The following is a 17,129-nucleotide window of genomic DNA, read 5'->3' as shown; positions in this document are numbered from 1 at the left end:
ATGGCCATGATGACAAACCTCTAAAAACATTGCCATTATTTTGCCTTCATTCCTTAACTACTCCTTACCCTCAACCGTTTCCTTGCATGTATGAAAATGGTGTTACAAACCACCAGAGCTAACACTTTGGTAACATTTACTACATTTATTTAATCATCACTACAACCCAATGAAGCAGGTACTGTTATCATTCCACTTTCCAGCTGGGGAAATTGAGACAGGCTAAATGACGTTCTGGGTTAGGGAACTCAAAAGCATGGGAGCTATGATTTGAAGAAATAGACATGGATCAATTTCTAAGACTGATAAAAACAAGAACAAACCAGCAACCCTCTGTATTGATTTTCTCAAGCAATAAAACCACATCTGAAACAACCACTGCGTTTGGAATATCCACCTGATTATGTTTATGATAATCCACAGTCACTCTCCAAGATCTGTCTCTGTCTTCTGCACAGGAAAACAATTGGGGATGTGGGTCTCCTGGAATCAATGTCCTAAACTAATGGGTCTCATGGAATTAGTGTTAGTTCATAGGTAGGGTCCAATAATCCTCCAAAATTTGTTTATTGTCCTTTCTCCAATATAGTCACCTTGTACTGTGGTAATGGCTGCAGATCCTCTTGGTGGAGACAGGAAGAAATATTAACAATATCCATTTTTGGCAATGTAACAGAGGTTTTCTTCAGGGAATATAGCCTTTCCTTCATTCAAGGGTTTCTGGGGCTGTTAACTGGCTCAAGTCTGAAAATCAATTGAGGGGCATGACTCTAGGTTTTGGTGATTCAAAACAGACCTCTGTTTACTGGACCTATAATTTTTTTGCTTACACAGATCAAGTAAGAATTGAGTATGTTTCCCATTTATTTATTTTCTAGAGACACTATGATCTCTTTTCTAGAGACCTATGGTCAACACCAAGATCTCTGAAGTCAGACTGTTATGAATACCGCTTAGGCTCAAAGTTCTTTGCCATAACTACACTCACCTAATATATGAAGATAAAGTGCTGTGGTATGACCCAGGCCTCCCCCAAATCCCAGGCTGATATTATTCCTGATGCATTTAGGGACTTAAGCTTGATGGTGGCAGTTCCCATTGAAATTTCTGACCTGTAGGAAAGAACAACCATCAAGGTCTTCGAGGATGCTGGGTTCCCCTTGCAAACTTATTTTTCATAGCTGTGGCAAAAGGTCTGTTCTCTGGCTTTGGTGAGTAGGCCTCACATGAGAAATATACTCTAACATTTCAATCTTCTAAACCTTTGGATACCTTCCTCTTCAACATACCAAGAAAGCTCTATCATTTCAAAGTTGACTTAGTGGGGGGTAACCCTGGGTCCATGTTTTAACTACCCAACTAAATCAACTGTTAGGGACATTCAAAATCCCTCAAGCTAAAACAGTGAATACAACATCTCTGCTTAATGAGCCTGTATTGATAAACTTGGCTTCATCCGACTTTATCCTCCCATGCTGATCCCCCAGCTTTCATACACATCTACATACATATTCCCTATATAAGTGGGAAATATAATGTAGCTCTTTAGGTGTATCATACCCCTTCATGAGTCACATTTTATACCTCACCCAATGGGGCTTGTTTAGACTTGAATCTTGTTATAGGGTTAGCAGCAAAGAGGGCAGGGAAAGGTCCTGAGGAGAATCAGCAGTACCTTGCAAGCAACTACCTCAAGGTAGGCCAATATGATTCTTCAGGGAAAGGAAAACTAACACCTTCAGGCATGGGTAGAAGATGCTTCTATTGTCAAAGAAGATTCTGTAATTTAGGAACTTCAGGCCCCACTTTCATTATGTTGCCTATGTGTTCCAATTCCAATTTTCAGCATCCTGTTCCTTCCCAACAGATGCTTCACTTTAACAAAAGAGGCCTTGCAAGGATGGGAATGCAATTTGTGTTGTAATCAGGTACTTGCAGTATTAGACTTTGGATTTAGGTTTTAGAAATTGTGGCTCTGGTGGGGGCCTTGGGTGGCTCAGTCAGTTGAGCATCTGACTCTTGACCTTAGCTCAGGTCTTGATCTCAGGGTCATGAGTTTAAGCCCCATGCCCAGCATGGAACCTACTTAAAAAAAAAGAAGAAGAAATCTTGGTCCTGTACCTACATGAAATGTCTTTATTTGTGTGTTTGTTTTCCCCCAGTGAAGTCATAGAACTTCTGGGAATTTAAACCTCTGAGGTCATTTTCTTTCTCTCGGTTATTTTTTAGAACAGTTAGTAGCAACCAACCAACTAACCCACCCATTATACTTCTCATGTTAACTAAAGTGTTCTAAGGTAGCAAATACTTGGTCAACCAGAATCTGGTTTCCATAGGTACTCTATTAGAGATATGTAAGTAAAATTTAAATAACTCATTTGCCAATTTATGCTATTGACCACCAGTGCCCTCCTTATCAATGGCAATAGGGTCATTAGTGCCTTTCTAATCAGTTTCCAGAAAACTCAAAACTTATTCAGAGCACACATCCTTATATTCATGAGATATTCTTGGTACCAAATTCTGTACCAGTCAGAGTTCAACCATGGAAGTAGATCCAGTAGGATATATATATACACATATATGTATGCATATATATACATACATGCATACATATATGTGTATATGTATTTGTGTGTATACATGGCTCATGTAATTGTGTAAAGCTGTTGTCTCCATGTCTGAGCTGATGCTGGGGCTTGAAGTCCAGAGGGCAGGTAGTCAGAAAGGAATATGAATGTAAAATAGGGAGAGATCATGAGTAGCTAGAACCAATAAGCACAAGCTTAAACTCTATGAAGATAGACTGAAATACATGTCCATTCTATTGCCTTTGGCCTTGGTGGTGAGCATATCCTATAGAGGCTGGGTGTTTTATCACAGAGCTGAATACATACACCTGGCCCAGGAGACAAAGAAACTGAAGAAGGCCCAGCTTCTGCTTCATGCCAACAAAGTGAGTCAACATATACTCATTGACAAGTGTGCACTACAAAATAATTTCTGCCTCTCTTTTACCTTCCATATCTCATAAGAATCTTCTTTGTGGCCCACTTTAGCTGGTGACATAGAAAGAGAATTCTGGAAATGCAGAGTTGCCCGGCCAAGGTGACACCTTACCAAACTGTCATACATATGTGCACAGAGCATCAAAAACATGAAGCAAAATATGTAGAACTAGAGGGAGAAAAATACAAATCCCCAACCATGGTTAAAGATTTTTTTAAACACTTATCTCTTGATAATTGATAAAACAAATAAACACACTCAAAATTAGTAAGATGTAGAAATTCGAATAATACAAGCAAATAACTTGACCTAATTGGCTTTTGTAGAACATTGCATTCTCAAGCTAAAGAATGCACACTTCTTTTAAATACACATTGAAACATTCACTAAGATAGATCATATGCCAGGCAATAAACAAATCTCAATACATTACAAAAGATGAAATCATGCAGAGTATGTTATTTTGATAATAATGAAATTGGAAACCCCAAACAATAAATTATCTAGGAAATTTCTAAATATTTGGAAATTAAGCAGCACTGAAAACAGGATCAGAGAAGAAATAACAATATAAATTAGAAAATAATGAAACTGAGTGATAATGAAAATACAATGCCATGGACTGTATGTGTTCCCTCAGTATTCATATGTTGAAATCTTAACTCCCAGTATATTGGTATTAGGAGATAGGGCCTTTGGGAGGTAAGTAGGTCATGAAAGTGGAGCACTCATGAGTGGGATTAGTGTCATTATAAGAGGAGACATGACACAAGAGTCTCAATAAGTTAAAGAAGAAGGCAGGAGAGTGAGGTCAGAGTTAGAGAATGAGATATGAGGACAATGGAGGCAGAGGTTACAGTGATGCAGTTGCCGGCTCTGAAGGCGCAAGGAACCATGAACCAAAGAATGCAGGTAGCTTCTCGAAGCTGTACAAGGCAAGGGAATGGATTCTGTCTCAGACCTTCTAAAAGGAACACAGCCCTGCCAATACCTGACAAGTCCATGAGACCTGTATGAGACTTCTGACCTCCAGACCGTGTGATAACAAATCTATGTTGTTTTAAATTGCCAAGTTTTTGGTAATTTGTTACAGCAGCAATAGAAAACTAACACAGTCTCCTAAAAATTCTCCTAAGGTTATTTTTGTTTGTTTTTTCCCCTCTATATTTAAATACTTATTTGATCTTAAGTAGTGTTTTAAATCCTTTGAGGTTATGGTCCAGTCTTATTTTCCCACAGATAGTTATGCACTGTAGCATCATTTATTATCATTTCTCACCAAATTTATTATCATTTCTCACCAAAATAAATTTATAAGGTATTCAGAAATCCTAAAACAATACAAAGATACAGGAGGGCTTGCTTTTTCACTTTGCTTTCCACCATGTGAGGACACAAGGTAGAGATGATCATCTGCAAACCATGAAGCAGGTCTCACCAGACAATGGGTCTGCTGACATCTTGATCTTGGACTTTCTAGTCTCCAGAACCATGAGAAATAAATGTTTGCTTTCTAAGCCACCCAGTATATGGTATTTTGTTATAGCTAGAAACAGACAGATGAAAATTTGTGGGATGTAATTAAAGCAAAACTTAGACAGAAATTTGTAACTTTAAATGATTAAATTAGATTTTTAAAAGGTACAAAATCGATGGTTAAAGCTTCCATTTTGTGAATAGAGGAAACAAATAAAACCCAAGAAAGCTGAAAAAAGCAAATAATAAAGATGGAGCAGAAATCAATGAAGTAGAAATAAAACAACAGAGAAAATCAAAAAAGCTAAAAGTTAGGTTTTGAAAATACTAATTAAAACAATAAGCCCTATTTAGACTGATCAAGAAAAAGTCAGATGAAATACAAATTATAATATAAATGAAGACAAGGACATCATTACAGATCATTTAGACATTCAATCAGTAATTTGATAATATTATGACAATATTATACCCACAAATTTGATATCTTAGTTGAAATGGATAAATTCATTGGAAAAACACTTGGTCAAAACTGATGTAAGAATGCATGGAAAACTAAAACAGCCCTCCATCTGTTAAAAAATTTAATCTTCTTGGGAACCTGTGTGGTGGCTCAGTCAGTTACATGTCTGACTCCTGATTTTGGCTCAGATCATGATCTTGCAGTTCATGAGATTGAGCCACACATTAGGATCTGCACTGAGGTTGGAGCCTTCTTGGGATTCTTTCTCCCTCTCTCCTTGCCCCCACCCCCTGGCGCTATTCTTCCCTTGGCACCCCACCCCCACCCCCGCACATATGCTTGTTCATGAGCACACACACTCTCTTTCTCTCTCTCAAAAATAAATGAACAGTAACAAAAAGAATCTTCTTACAAAAATGACTTTAGGCCCAGATTGCTTTACTGGTGAATTATATGTCAAATATTTAAAGAAGAAAAATACCAACCTCACACAAACTTTTTCAGAAAATAAACAAGGAGAGAACACTTTCTAACTTATGTTTATGATATAAGTCAGTCAGCATAACTTATTACCAGAGAAGGTAAGAGAAAATTACAGATTAACATCTCTCATAAATATAGATAGAAAAATCTGCAACAGAATATTAGTAGATAAAACCCAGCAATATTTAAAAATAACAATACATTATGACAAAATATTGGTTCAACATTTGAAACCAGTCTATGGAGGTCAATACATAATCAGAATAAAGGAGAAAAGTCACATATCATTTTAATAAGTGTAGAAAAATCATGTGACAAAATTTAATGCCAATCATGATAAAACCTCTTAGCAAATTATAAATAGAACCTCCTCATCTGAAAAAAGACATTTATAGAAAGCCCACAGCTAACATTATACTCGATGGCATTTATATATTACTGGAACAAAGAAAGGATGCCTGTCTACTATTTTATTGAATGTTTTACTGCATAGGAGTCTTGCCAGTGCAGTTAAACAAAAGAACAAAAAATATAAGGCATATGGATATGAAAAAAGTAAAATTGTCTTCATTCACAAGTGACATGATTTTTTTAACATGGAAAAACAGAGGAATCCATGAAAAAATCATACTAGAACTAGTAAGTGAAGGGAGCAAGCCTGCAAAATCCAAGGTCATATGTAGAGTGATATAAAACAATCACAAAAATGAAATTTTAGAAAATCATTTACTTAACCATAAAGTAAAAATAGTTGAGAATAAATTTAATGAACGAAATCCAAGATTTCTAAAATCTATAAAACATTGCAGAGAGAAATTAAAAAAGACCTAAATAAATAGAAGGCTGTGGAGGGCACTTATGGGGAAGAGCACTGGGTGTTGCATGGAAAACAATTTGACAATAAAATATTATGGAAAAAAAAACTTTTAAAATAAAAAAAAATGGAAGGCTGTATCAGTGTTCTTAGATTGTAAAACTCAATATTGCTAAGCTATCAATTCTCTCCAAATTCATCTATAGATTCAATGCAATTCCAATCAACCCCAGGAGGCTGTTCTGTGAATTAATAAGCAGATTCTAAAATGTATATGGAAATGCATAAGGTCTAAAACCCCCGAGAAGAACCTTGTAAAAGAACTAGGACTCACACTACTTTATTTTTTTAATTAAAAATTTTAAATGTTTATTTTTGAAAGAAAGAGAGACAGAGTGTGAGCAAGGGAGCGGCAGAGAGAGAGGGAGATACAGAATCGGAGGCAAGCTCCAGTCTCTGAGATGTCAGCACAGACCCTAACGTGAGGTGCGAACTCACTAACCATGAGATCATGATCTGAGCTGAAGTCGGACACTTCACTGACTGAGCTTCCCAGGTGACCCACTACTTTATTTCAAAGTTAATATAAAGCTGCAGTAATTGAGTTAGTTTTTAATTGTTTAATTAATGGAACAGATTTAAGAATGCACAAATATATAGTTAACTGATCTTTGACAAAGATGGCAAGGTAATTCATTGGAGAAAATGATAGTCTATTCTACAAATGGTGTTTACACCATCTATTTTGTAGAAAAAATGAACTCACATCCCTAATTTACACCACATAAAAAATTAATTTGACATGAATCATAGACCTAAAGGTAAAAGAAATTACTATAAAACTTCTGGAAGAAAACATAGGAGAATACCTTTGTGATGTTGGGGTATACAAAGATTAGGCAAGACAAAGAATTCTAATCTTTAAAAATTTAAAAAATAATTTAAAACATTAAAAAATTAAAAAATAAATAAAGAGGGGCACCTAGGTGGCTCAGTTAGTGGCACATCTGACTTCAGCTCAGGTCATAATCTCACGGTTCATGGATTTAAGTTCTATGTTGGGCTCTGTGCTGATAGCTCAGAGACTGGAGCCTGCTTTGGATTGTGTCTTTCTCATTCTTTGCTCATGCTCTGTCTCTCTCTCTCCAAAATAGATAAACATTAAAACAATGTAAAAAATGGAGAAGGACAGATACCATATGTTTGCATTCATAGGTCTAACAGGAGAAACATAACAGAGGACCATGGGGAGGGGAAGGGGGAAAGAGAGTTCAGGAGAGAGAGGGACACAAATCATGAGAAACTATTGAATACTGAAAACAAACCGAGGGCTGGAGGGGGAGGGAGAGGGGGAAGGGAGGTGGTGGTCATGGAGGGGGGGCACTTGTGGGGAAAAGCATTGGGTGTTATATGGAAACCAATTTGACAATAAACTATTAAAAAATAAGTAAATAAGTAAATAAATAAATAAATACACAATTTTAATCAGTGAAATTGAATAGCAAAAAATTTTTTTAAACAATATAAAAAGTTGGTCTTTGTCAAAACTAAAAACTGCTTTTCAAAAGGCAACATTAAAAAAACAAAAAAGCAAATCACAGATTGGAAGAAGATATTCACAATATGTGTAACTGAAAAAAAGATTTGTTTCCAGAATATATAAATTCCTACAATTCAATAGGAAAAGACAAATAGCTCAAGAAAAAACTGGACAAAAGACTCAAGCACATCATAGAAGATCTATATGAATAGCCAATAAGGACATGAAAGTTTACCTAATCAATGGATATCAGGGAAATGCAATTAAAACTACAATGAGATACCAGTTCACATGCACAGGAATGAATAAAAATTTAAAAAGTGATAATACTAAGTTGTTGGCCTGTGAAGCAGCTTGAGTGCTCATACATTGCTGGTGGAATCATGAACTGGAGCAACTAGTTTGGAAAGCTCTTTGGCACTTTTTTAATGAAATTTAACACCTACCAGCAAACCCACTTCTAGGTATTTACTGAAGGCAAATGAAAATATATCCTCAGAAATACTTATACAAGAATGTTTGTACCGGCCTTATTTGTAACAATCCAAATACTCATCATCAACAAGCTAATGGATGTCCATACAACGGAATGCTAGTCAACAAGAACAAGAAAAAAGAAACAAACCTTGGATATGTGCACTAAAGTAAATGAATCTCAAACACCTTATGTTGAAAGGAAGCCAGACACAAAAGTATACACACCATATGATTCTAATTATATGAAAGCAGAAGGAAGCTTTAGTGATAGAAGTTGGATGATTGGTCATCTGGATGGGAGTGGGGATTGACTGTCAAGGGGTATCAAGAACTTTCTAAGGGGAGGAAAATGTTCTCTATCTTGATTATGGTAGTTGTTACACAAGTATATGTGAGTTGAAACTCTTACACCTAACCATGCATTTAAAATATGTGCTTTTTGGGGTGCCTGGGTAGCTCAGTTGGTTAAGTGTCTGATTCTTGGTTTCAGCTCAGGTCATGGACTCATGGTTAGTGAATTCAAACCCTGTGTCAAGCTCCATGTTGCTGGTGCAGGTCTTCCTTGGTATTCTCTCTCTCTCTCTCTCTCTCTCTCTCTTTCTCTCTCTCTCTCTCTCTCTCTCTCTCTTTCCCCCTCCCAGGCATTCTCTTCCTACCCAAATAAATAAACTTAAAAAAAAATGAAATATGTAGTATATGCAAGTTTTACTAAAATTATATTATAATCGCAATATTATTGGTGATGAGTTAGAAGCGTTTGCTGATAGCTTGAATGGACAAAGATCCCTGCCTCGCCATCATACGCAGATTAATCGCATTCTCCTTAGGTTGGAGATAATTGCAAAGGGTAACCTACTTTCTCTTTTGCCACAAAGTACTTAAATAATGATAGATTAAGAAATGTTTTCTGTTCTCAGAAAAACAAACAAACAAACAAAAAAGTATGCACCGCCCCCCAACACAAACCTCCTCCAATAACTTGTTCAATGACAATTCTCTCACTGTGGCAGAACATGCTGCTTCAGGTAGAACTTAAATCCCTCAAGTTGGATTGCACTAATCTCTCCTTTTGTTCTTTGATAAATAGGAGCCTTCCCAGGGCTGGCCAGGAGTTTCTTCTCTTACAGTACAGAATTATCTTTCTTGGGTAGAGTTTTAAGGCTGGAGTTGTTTGTAACTGTGCGGGTAGCTTCTGGTCCAGCTGCCTTAACAATACTGTCCTGTGGCTCAGGTTAATGATATCATTGAGATTTTCATTTTTAAAGATTTTATTAAGTAATCTTACACCCAAAATGGGGCTCAAACTCACAACCCTGAGATCAAGAGTTGCACACTCCACTGACTAAGCCGGGTATGCTCCCCCAGCATTGAGAGTCTTGAAAAATTTGGCAGGACAGTCCTGGGGTCCATGACCCTGGTGTACTCTTATGTGCCTTGAATACATTGACATTGTCTTTCCTTTCCTTCCACACAGGAAATGCTGAAGGATGAGGTGCGGACACTCACCTACCGGAACTCCATGTACCACAACAAGCATGTGTTCAAGGACAAAGTAGTACTGGACGTTGGGAGTGGTACTGGGATCCTTTCCATGTTTGCTGCCAAAGCAGGGGCCAAGAAGGTGTTTGGGGTGAGCATGCCACTCCCTCCCTCCTGTTGGATTCTGCAGAGATAGCCCTGGCCTTCCACCTTCTCTTGCCCTTCCTATAAGTACAAACCCGGGTCCATTGCTTGCTGGGGCTACATCCTTGAAGAGGAGAAGAGAAAAACCAAGTGTGACTCTCAGGAGGTGGAGCAAGCTCTCATGGCTCCCTGTCACTCAGGCATTGCTCCTGGCTCCTTGTCCTGACAAGTGCTGACATTTACAGAGGATTTTTGATTTTCTGAAAATCATTCTGGTGTTATCATTACCTTAGAGAACTTAGTTCTATCATAAGCTTGAAAAGCAGTGCAGTATGATTATACATGTGAGCTTTGCCTTGAATCTCTGCTCTTCCATTCATGAGATGTGTGACCGTGGGCAATTCACTTTTGTAAAATGGTCACAATAACAACACTTTGCTCATTGGGTGATTGTGAAGAAATATTTGAGTTTAATACATATATAAAGTGTTTAGAACAGGGCCTGGCATATGACCAATGCTCAGTGTTTAATATTAATATATTTGGGATAATATAGAGGATAATATGAGACAATCTCCTTCCTTTGTTCTGTAAAGGGCAAGTTGGTAGGTTTAAATTCTTCTGCTCTGACTGCTGCAGTCCCTCCAGATAGAAATGGGGGCTGACCTTCTGGGAAACCTCCCAGCCTTCCTTGGGCTGCCGCCACACAGTTGCACACAGCCTGATGACAGGGAGGCTGGGGGTCTGGACCTGGGAGGAAACTGTGAAAAAGAAGAGCTCTGCATGTCTGGCTGATGTTTTAAAAATGCAATGGGTCCTATTCTGGAATATAAAAATTTATCTTGGTCCATATTAAAGACAGGCTACAAACTCCCAGAGTGTGCACGGGACAGCTGTTTGCAGATGCCCGTGGGAGCTGAGCAGTTTTTAGTGGGGCTTTGTGCTCTGTGCATTTAGCTGGTTGTCCTCCAGCCTGTGCTGACAACCCCAGGCACCCAAGTTGACCAGAGCCCTCCAAATTCCCTTGCCACCCACCTCCACTCAGCCTCAGAGGCTGGATCCTAAAACGCCCAGCAGGGACAGCCTTCCCCCTTGGCACCTGACTTGGACAATTCCAGGGCTGCAAAGGGTCTTCTAGAAACCCTAGGCCATCCTCAAGGCATCTCTGCCACAGACTGGACTGGAAAAGCCATGATGTACTCAGCTGAGGCACTCACTGATGAGGTGAGTCTCAGGTCAAGTCCTGCTCCTCCCCACCTTCCAGCTTTCCTTCACTGGGCTCTCCTCACCAGGAGGGAGGCTTTCCAGCAAGGAACAGACTCCACTTCCTGTGATCACAGAGCCTTGGGGTGGGACTTGAATCACATAGCCATCTTCCTGCTTTCCCTCTCAGCCCTGTCTCTGAGGCGCCTCGTCCTGGTCTGGGGTGTGGGTAGCTGAGAGCTGAGCAGGGAAAGGGCAGGGCTGGCCTTCACTGGCTTCCAAGTGGCCGGCAGCTCCAGCTAAGGAGTGGTCAGGAGGCATCCAGTCGGCACCTTCCAGCTGTGGTGACTATCCCAACGGTCCCAGTCTGTCTGCCTCCTGATCTCTTGCCATCACAGCTCTTTTATAAACAGCTCCCACATGTAGCTGGACCTCTTTCCTGATGGCTCATTTCGCAGTCTCTCCTGTTCCAGGCTCCACTTCTGCCCACTTCTCTTCTCCAGAGAGCGGGAGAGAGGGAGAGGGGGAGGGAAATAGAAAGAGGGAGAGGGAGAGAGAAGAACTGGGAGGGGAGGAGGGGGAAGCAGGGGGCGGAAGACAGGATAAGAGAAAGGACTGTGAAGCCGTCCAGGTCCTGGGGCATGGGAGCCATCAGTGCTCTCAGTTGTTGACCAGCTTTGGCTCATTTAATCCTCACAATGACCAAGTTAAACAGGGGCTGTCTCCTCACTTATGAGGGAACTGAGCCACAGTTAGAGAGTGGCCAAGGCCAGATGTAAATCCAGGCCTCCTGCCTCCAGAACATGCATTCTTCACCATGAAACCATGCAGCCTTTTGCAGATGGATACCAACATGACAAGGAAGGGGAAAGAATTGGAGAGAAACACAGTCCCACAGAAAGTGAGATCAAAGACCACAGGGCCTCATAGCTAGGAAAGGGCAGAGGTCTGTCTTCTCTTACAGATTGACCCCTTCCCAACCCTGCAGGTGCCCTCATCTATCCCCAAGGCTTTGATGGAGGCTGTGGGCTACCCCCTCAGTGCTCCTATGCAAATACTCTCCCCTTTGGTTCCAGCATTCCCTGGCCATCCCCTGACATGTGACCCTGGGGGGGACTTGATCTGCTCTTCCCACAAGGTCAGCTCAGCTGATGCTCAGCTGATGCTCAGCTAATTTCTCACATACCCTGATCCTTTACTTAGGAGATTTGGGGAGCCTGAAAAGGCTTGTAATTTAAAAGGAATTAACCATCTCAAAAGTGAACACCAAAGAAAGGGTAAAAGTTGAGTTGTGTGTGATGTGTGTGGCAGGATGGATCTCAAGACTTGTCCTGAGGCCCTGATGTGACATTTTCCTGATGCCCAGTCAGCAGGGAGGTTGGGAGGGAGCAGGTAGAATACAGCAGCTAGGCAACATCATCCCATTCTCCTCTGGCCAGAAGGAGACTTTCCAGGTCCTACTGAATCTCCAAAGTTGGACACCATGTCCTTCATTGTGGAGCAGCAGCTGTAAGTCCACTTCCTCGCAGCAAAGGCAGCCAGATTCAATGCAAGAGCCACTGGCCTGCAAGTTGGGAGGGATGCACTGTCGTTTTCAATCTGTTGCATGAAAAAATAGCTGTATGGCTCTGGGCAGGTCACTGTACTCATCTAAGCTCAGCTTCTCCATCAGTTAAATTGGTGCTAGATATGCTGTGATCTTTTATACACCTTTATCTTTTGTTCTGTGCCCTTTCTAGATTGAATGCTCCAGCATTTCTGACTACTCAGAGAAGATCATTAAGGCCAACCACTTGGACAACAGTAAGACATACCTCTGTGTGTTTTCCCATGGATAGAGGGGTGAGGGGGTTTGCACTTTCTTGTTTGGGTGGTATAGACTGCTGTAAGAGGGAAGAGTACAGAGCACTTGGCCTTGGGAAGGTGGAGCCCAGCTGAGGCCCTATTAGCAGGACTGTGCCCACAGGATTCTGAGGTTCCCAATCCCAGCCGTGTTAGCCAAGGGCACGTTATTCCCAGCTCAGCTTCCGTGGCTTAGCTGCCATGCCTTCTGCTTGGCCCCAGCTGTAGGCATTCTATTGAGTTTTGTAAAATGGCAGCTAGTCCTCCTCTTCTTCCCTCTCTACAACCCCCAGCCCCACTTCTCCCTGTCAGCCAACCAGTGGCATCTTAGCAGAGCCCAGACTCTGCCTTTGGAGAAATGTGGTCCTCTACTGCCCATGGGCTCTGTTGCTGATAATGCTGTCTTGGCAATTAGGCTGCCCTTGGGACTGGGACCTTCTCCAAGCTGGCATCTGATTATAAAGAGACATGACTTCCCTTCTCCTCCTCCCCTCGTTCCTTTCCCATGCATTGCAACCTTTCCCAGGCCCTTCCTCCTGGAAACCTATTTTGAACACACTCACACCAGCAAGTGTCCCCAGTCCAAAGAACTTCTTGTATCTTTTATCAGTCAATTGGATGAGATTTAGCTTCCAGGCCCTGTGCTGAGCTGGGCCAGACCACATAGGGTTTGTAAACTAGGAAAACAAAGTTGACTCTTTTTCCTCCTAAGGCTGATAGAGGCATTTTGGAGAGTTTTACGAATTTCCTATGGAATATGGATTAGAATGTGTAATAGGCATCAATACTGTAAGCAGAGACACAGTAGGAGGCTGTTTTCAGTGTTCAGGGAACATGCTGTGGCATGGACCAGGGTGGTGACAGTGGAGGTAGAGAAAATTGACCACTTTGGGCTAGAGACAAGGGATCTGCTGATGAAATGCATGGGGAGATGATAAAAAAAAAAGATAGGAGCAAGGGCTATTTTGTTGCCTTGAATAACTGGGTGGATAGTAGAAGACTGAAAATAGAGAATAGAGAATTCCTGAGGATGACAGGAGGGGGAAAGAAATCAAGAGATCTTTTTTGCACGTGTCATGTCTGCACATGTCAGTCTACTAGATGGACATCCACTAGACTTCTTGAGTAAGAATAAATTTATTAGTTTATACTTCCAGGGAAATCCAGCACATGGGACTTGGGAGTATTCCACATATGGATGTTATTTGAAGCTACAGCATGATGTTACATAGGCTTAAAGTATGGATGGAGGAAGAAATGGGCCAAAGATAGGGCTCTGGGCCACTTCAACATTTGGAGGTCAGTCAGAGGAGAAAGGGCCAGAAAGAGGCAGAGAAGATACACCCAGTGAGGCTGATGGACATTCAAGACAGAGATGCACCATGAAGCCAAGGGAAGGAGGGAGTGACTATAGGGAATGCTCAGAGACCAACTAAGGGAAGAACAAAGAAGTGACCATTGCATTTGGCCACATGTAGGCCATTAGGATTCTAAACAATGTTGGGGAAGGGACTGAGGTCCAGTTAGAATAATAAAAAGATTGTGAAGGGAAGGCTATAAATAAGTCTTTTTGCTGTGCCGTGGAACAGGAGAATGGGACTGGAGCTACAGGTGGATGTGTACCAAGTCAGGCAGTTTGTTTTTTAAGGATAAAAGATACAGAAATGTGTGTGTCTGGTTCAGTTGTCTAGTATACAGGCACTTACAAGAAAAAGAAAACTCAGGCGCAAGGCCCTTAAGTCCAGAGCACAGGTATTAGGGTTGGCCTTTCCCTTGGAGTAGGGACAGTTTAACTGCAGAAATGGAGAGTGAGGAATGGGGTTCCATCCAGATCAAGGTGGGCTGGTGGTGGAAAGCCCCCCAGTTTGTTGCTTCTGTTTTCAGAGAATGAGATGGTCACTGGCAAAGAAGAGAGGGATGAGAAAGGACATGGGAAGGGATGGAATGGTCTTTCAGAAGGAGGGAGGAAGGCAAATACGCTGGACTAGACTGGAGAGGATTGCTGGGGAGCAGTCAGCCCCTGCTGGAGAGGTTTGACATAGATACGCAGTAAGCTTGGTCCTTGCATGAGTTTCCCCTTACCATGCTCAGCGGCCTGCGTGTGAGGAGAGCTGCCTGTGTGGAGGCTTTGATAGTGGGGTGGGGGCACAGAAATTGGTTTCAATAATGGATCACGGAATTTAAGCTGGATAAGGCAGGAAGTGAAGAAAGGAAGGGGGGGTGGTAGGTGAGTGATAGTGACAAAGGTTAGCGGTATTGCGGAGGCCATGAGCAGAGGTCCAGAGGTCTTTTTCCAGCCTGAGTAGAGGACATGTTGCTCAGAGCCTCCGACCTCTGACTTTGGTGTCGAGTCTCTCCTGGTTCACTCAGGGCAGCCAACTGTTTGGCACATTCCTCGGAACAGTCTCTGATCCCTGACATGGGTGGAAGGGAAAGAGAGGTGAGCTCTCTACTTGCCTACTAAAGATAGGAAAAGAAAACTGGCCAATTCTTCTCTGCAAGGGTGCAACAGTCTGACATCCATGTGTTTTCATCTGACATACCTTTCTCCAACTCTGTGACATAGGGCAAGAGGTTTCCCTCATTTAATAGATGTGGAAACTGAGGTTAGGAGAACTAAGGGAGAAGTTTGGTCGTGGCTCTTGCTCCTGTACTCTCTGCAAAAGTGTGTTTACATTGATATGGAAGCCCCAGGAAGGGCTGCCAATCCTGAAAATGAAAATCGAAACCTTTAGGAGAAGAGGGTGGGTACAAATTGATGTCTGATCAGACACCCACCCAGTTTCACCCCTGGGCTTCAAGGGGTCTTCAAAGGACATTTAGACCATTCCCTGCCTTTGTACAGGTTCACTTGCACAGTGATGACTGCCCTTGGAGGAGGGATCTGCCTGCCTCCCTCCCCTCATTCTTAATCTGTTTCTTGCTGCCAATTCTCTTGGGATCTGGAACCATAGCTCCCCCCGCCCCGGCATCCAGAGGGCAGCTGCTTGCAGCCGCTGGCAGCAGCGTATAGAGGGTGCCTGAGTGTGAGCAGGGGACAATAGCTCCTGAGGAATGCTTGACTTTGGGAGAAGGGCAGTTTGGCTCTGAAAGCTTGCCAGGAAAAAGAAGCCCATAGCCCCTCATCATGCCCTCTAAATCAAACCTTGAGAGCTATCCCTCCCCGTTCTTCCTCTGCTTCAGTTTCCTATAATTTTTTAAATGTTTATTTCTGAGAGAGACAGAGACAGGGTGTGAGTGGGGGAGGGGCAAAGAGAGAGGGAGACACAGAATCTGGAGCAGGATCCAAGCTTTGAGCTGTCAGCACAGAGCCTGACGCAGGGCTTGAACCTACAAACTGTGAGATCATGACCTGAACCAAAGTCGGATGCTTAACTGACTGAGCCACCCAGGTGCCCCGGTTATTTGTTTTATTTCCCTTCCCTTCCTTTTTCACTTCTTTATTTTAATCTCCAAAACATTCCAATATATAGAAAAGATACAAGTACAACTTTTTTTCCCTGAACAATTTAAAAGCAATTTGTTGACATGATGTCCCATCAGCCTCTAATCTATAAATATGCGTGTCATACAAACAGAGACATTTACCTGCACAGCCACACTGTGACCATCAAAATCAGGAGACTAATGTTCTTCCACGATCATTAGCTAGCTCTCAGATTCCACTCATGTCTGCCACTTGTCGAAATAGCATCCTTCACAACAAAAGGAATCAGTTTCTTAAAAAAAAATGTTAGTGTTTATTTTTGAGAGAGAAAGAAAGAGAAACAGACAGACAGAACATGAGAAGAGGAAGGGCAGAGAGAGCTAGAGACACCGAATCTGAAGCAGGCTCCAGGCTCCAAGCTGTCAGCACAGAGCCTGAAGTGGGGCTTGAATCCACAAACTGTGAGATCATGTCCTGAGCTGAAGTTCAACACTTAACCAACAGAGACACCCAGGCGCCCCTAAAAGGACTCAGTTTCAAACCACAGGTTGCATTTGTTGCCACATCTCTTGTTTCCTTCAGGCTGGAGCGGCCAGATGCTCCTCAACTCTTGCTGCCTTGATGCTTGGGGATGCAGGCCAGAGTCCTGTAGGGTGTCTCTCCGTTGGGGGTGCATGATGCTTCCACAAGATTGGGTTCCAGATGTGCCTCCTGGCAGGAACTCAGAGGAGATGCAGTGTCCTCCCTGCACAGTCTTGCGGACATGCAGTTT

General features: G+C 41.9%; 1 protein-coding gene across 3 annotated transcripts in view; it reads left to right on the top strand.

Annotated features, from left to right (window-relative positions):
• PRMT8 (protein arginine methyltransferase 8) overlaps nucleotides 1-17,129 on the top strand; it is a 98,349-nt gene that overhangs the window by 45,319 nt on the left and 35,901 nt on the right. For all 3 annotated transcript variants that reach the window (XM_029954067.1, XM_029954065.1, XM_029954066.1), the window contains exons 3-4: nucleotides 9,737-9,892; nucleotides 12,828-12,891. In XM_029954067.1, the coding sequence (XP_029809927.1) occupies nucleotides 9,737-9,892; nucleotides 12,828-12,891 (220 nt within the window). The remainder of the gene's footprint in view (nucleotides 1-9,736; nucleotides 9,893-12,827; nucleotides 12,892-17,129) is intronic.

The sequence above is a fragment of the Suricata suricatta genome, chromosome 10 (assembly GCF_006229205.1).
Source record: "Suricata suricatta isolate VVHF042 chromosome 10, meerkat_22Aug2017_6uvM2_HiC, whole genome shotgun sequence".
Lineage (NCBI taxonomy): Eukaryota > Metazoa > Chordata > Mammalia > Carnivora > Herpestidae > Suricata > Suricata suricatta.
Note: the sequence above shows the minus strand (reverse complement) of the source record. Positions and strands in the feature narration are given on the sequence as shown.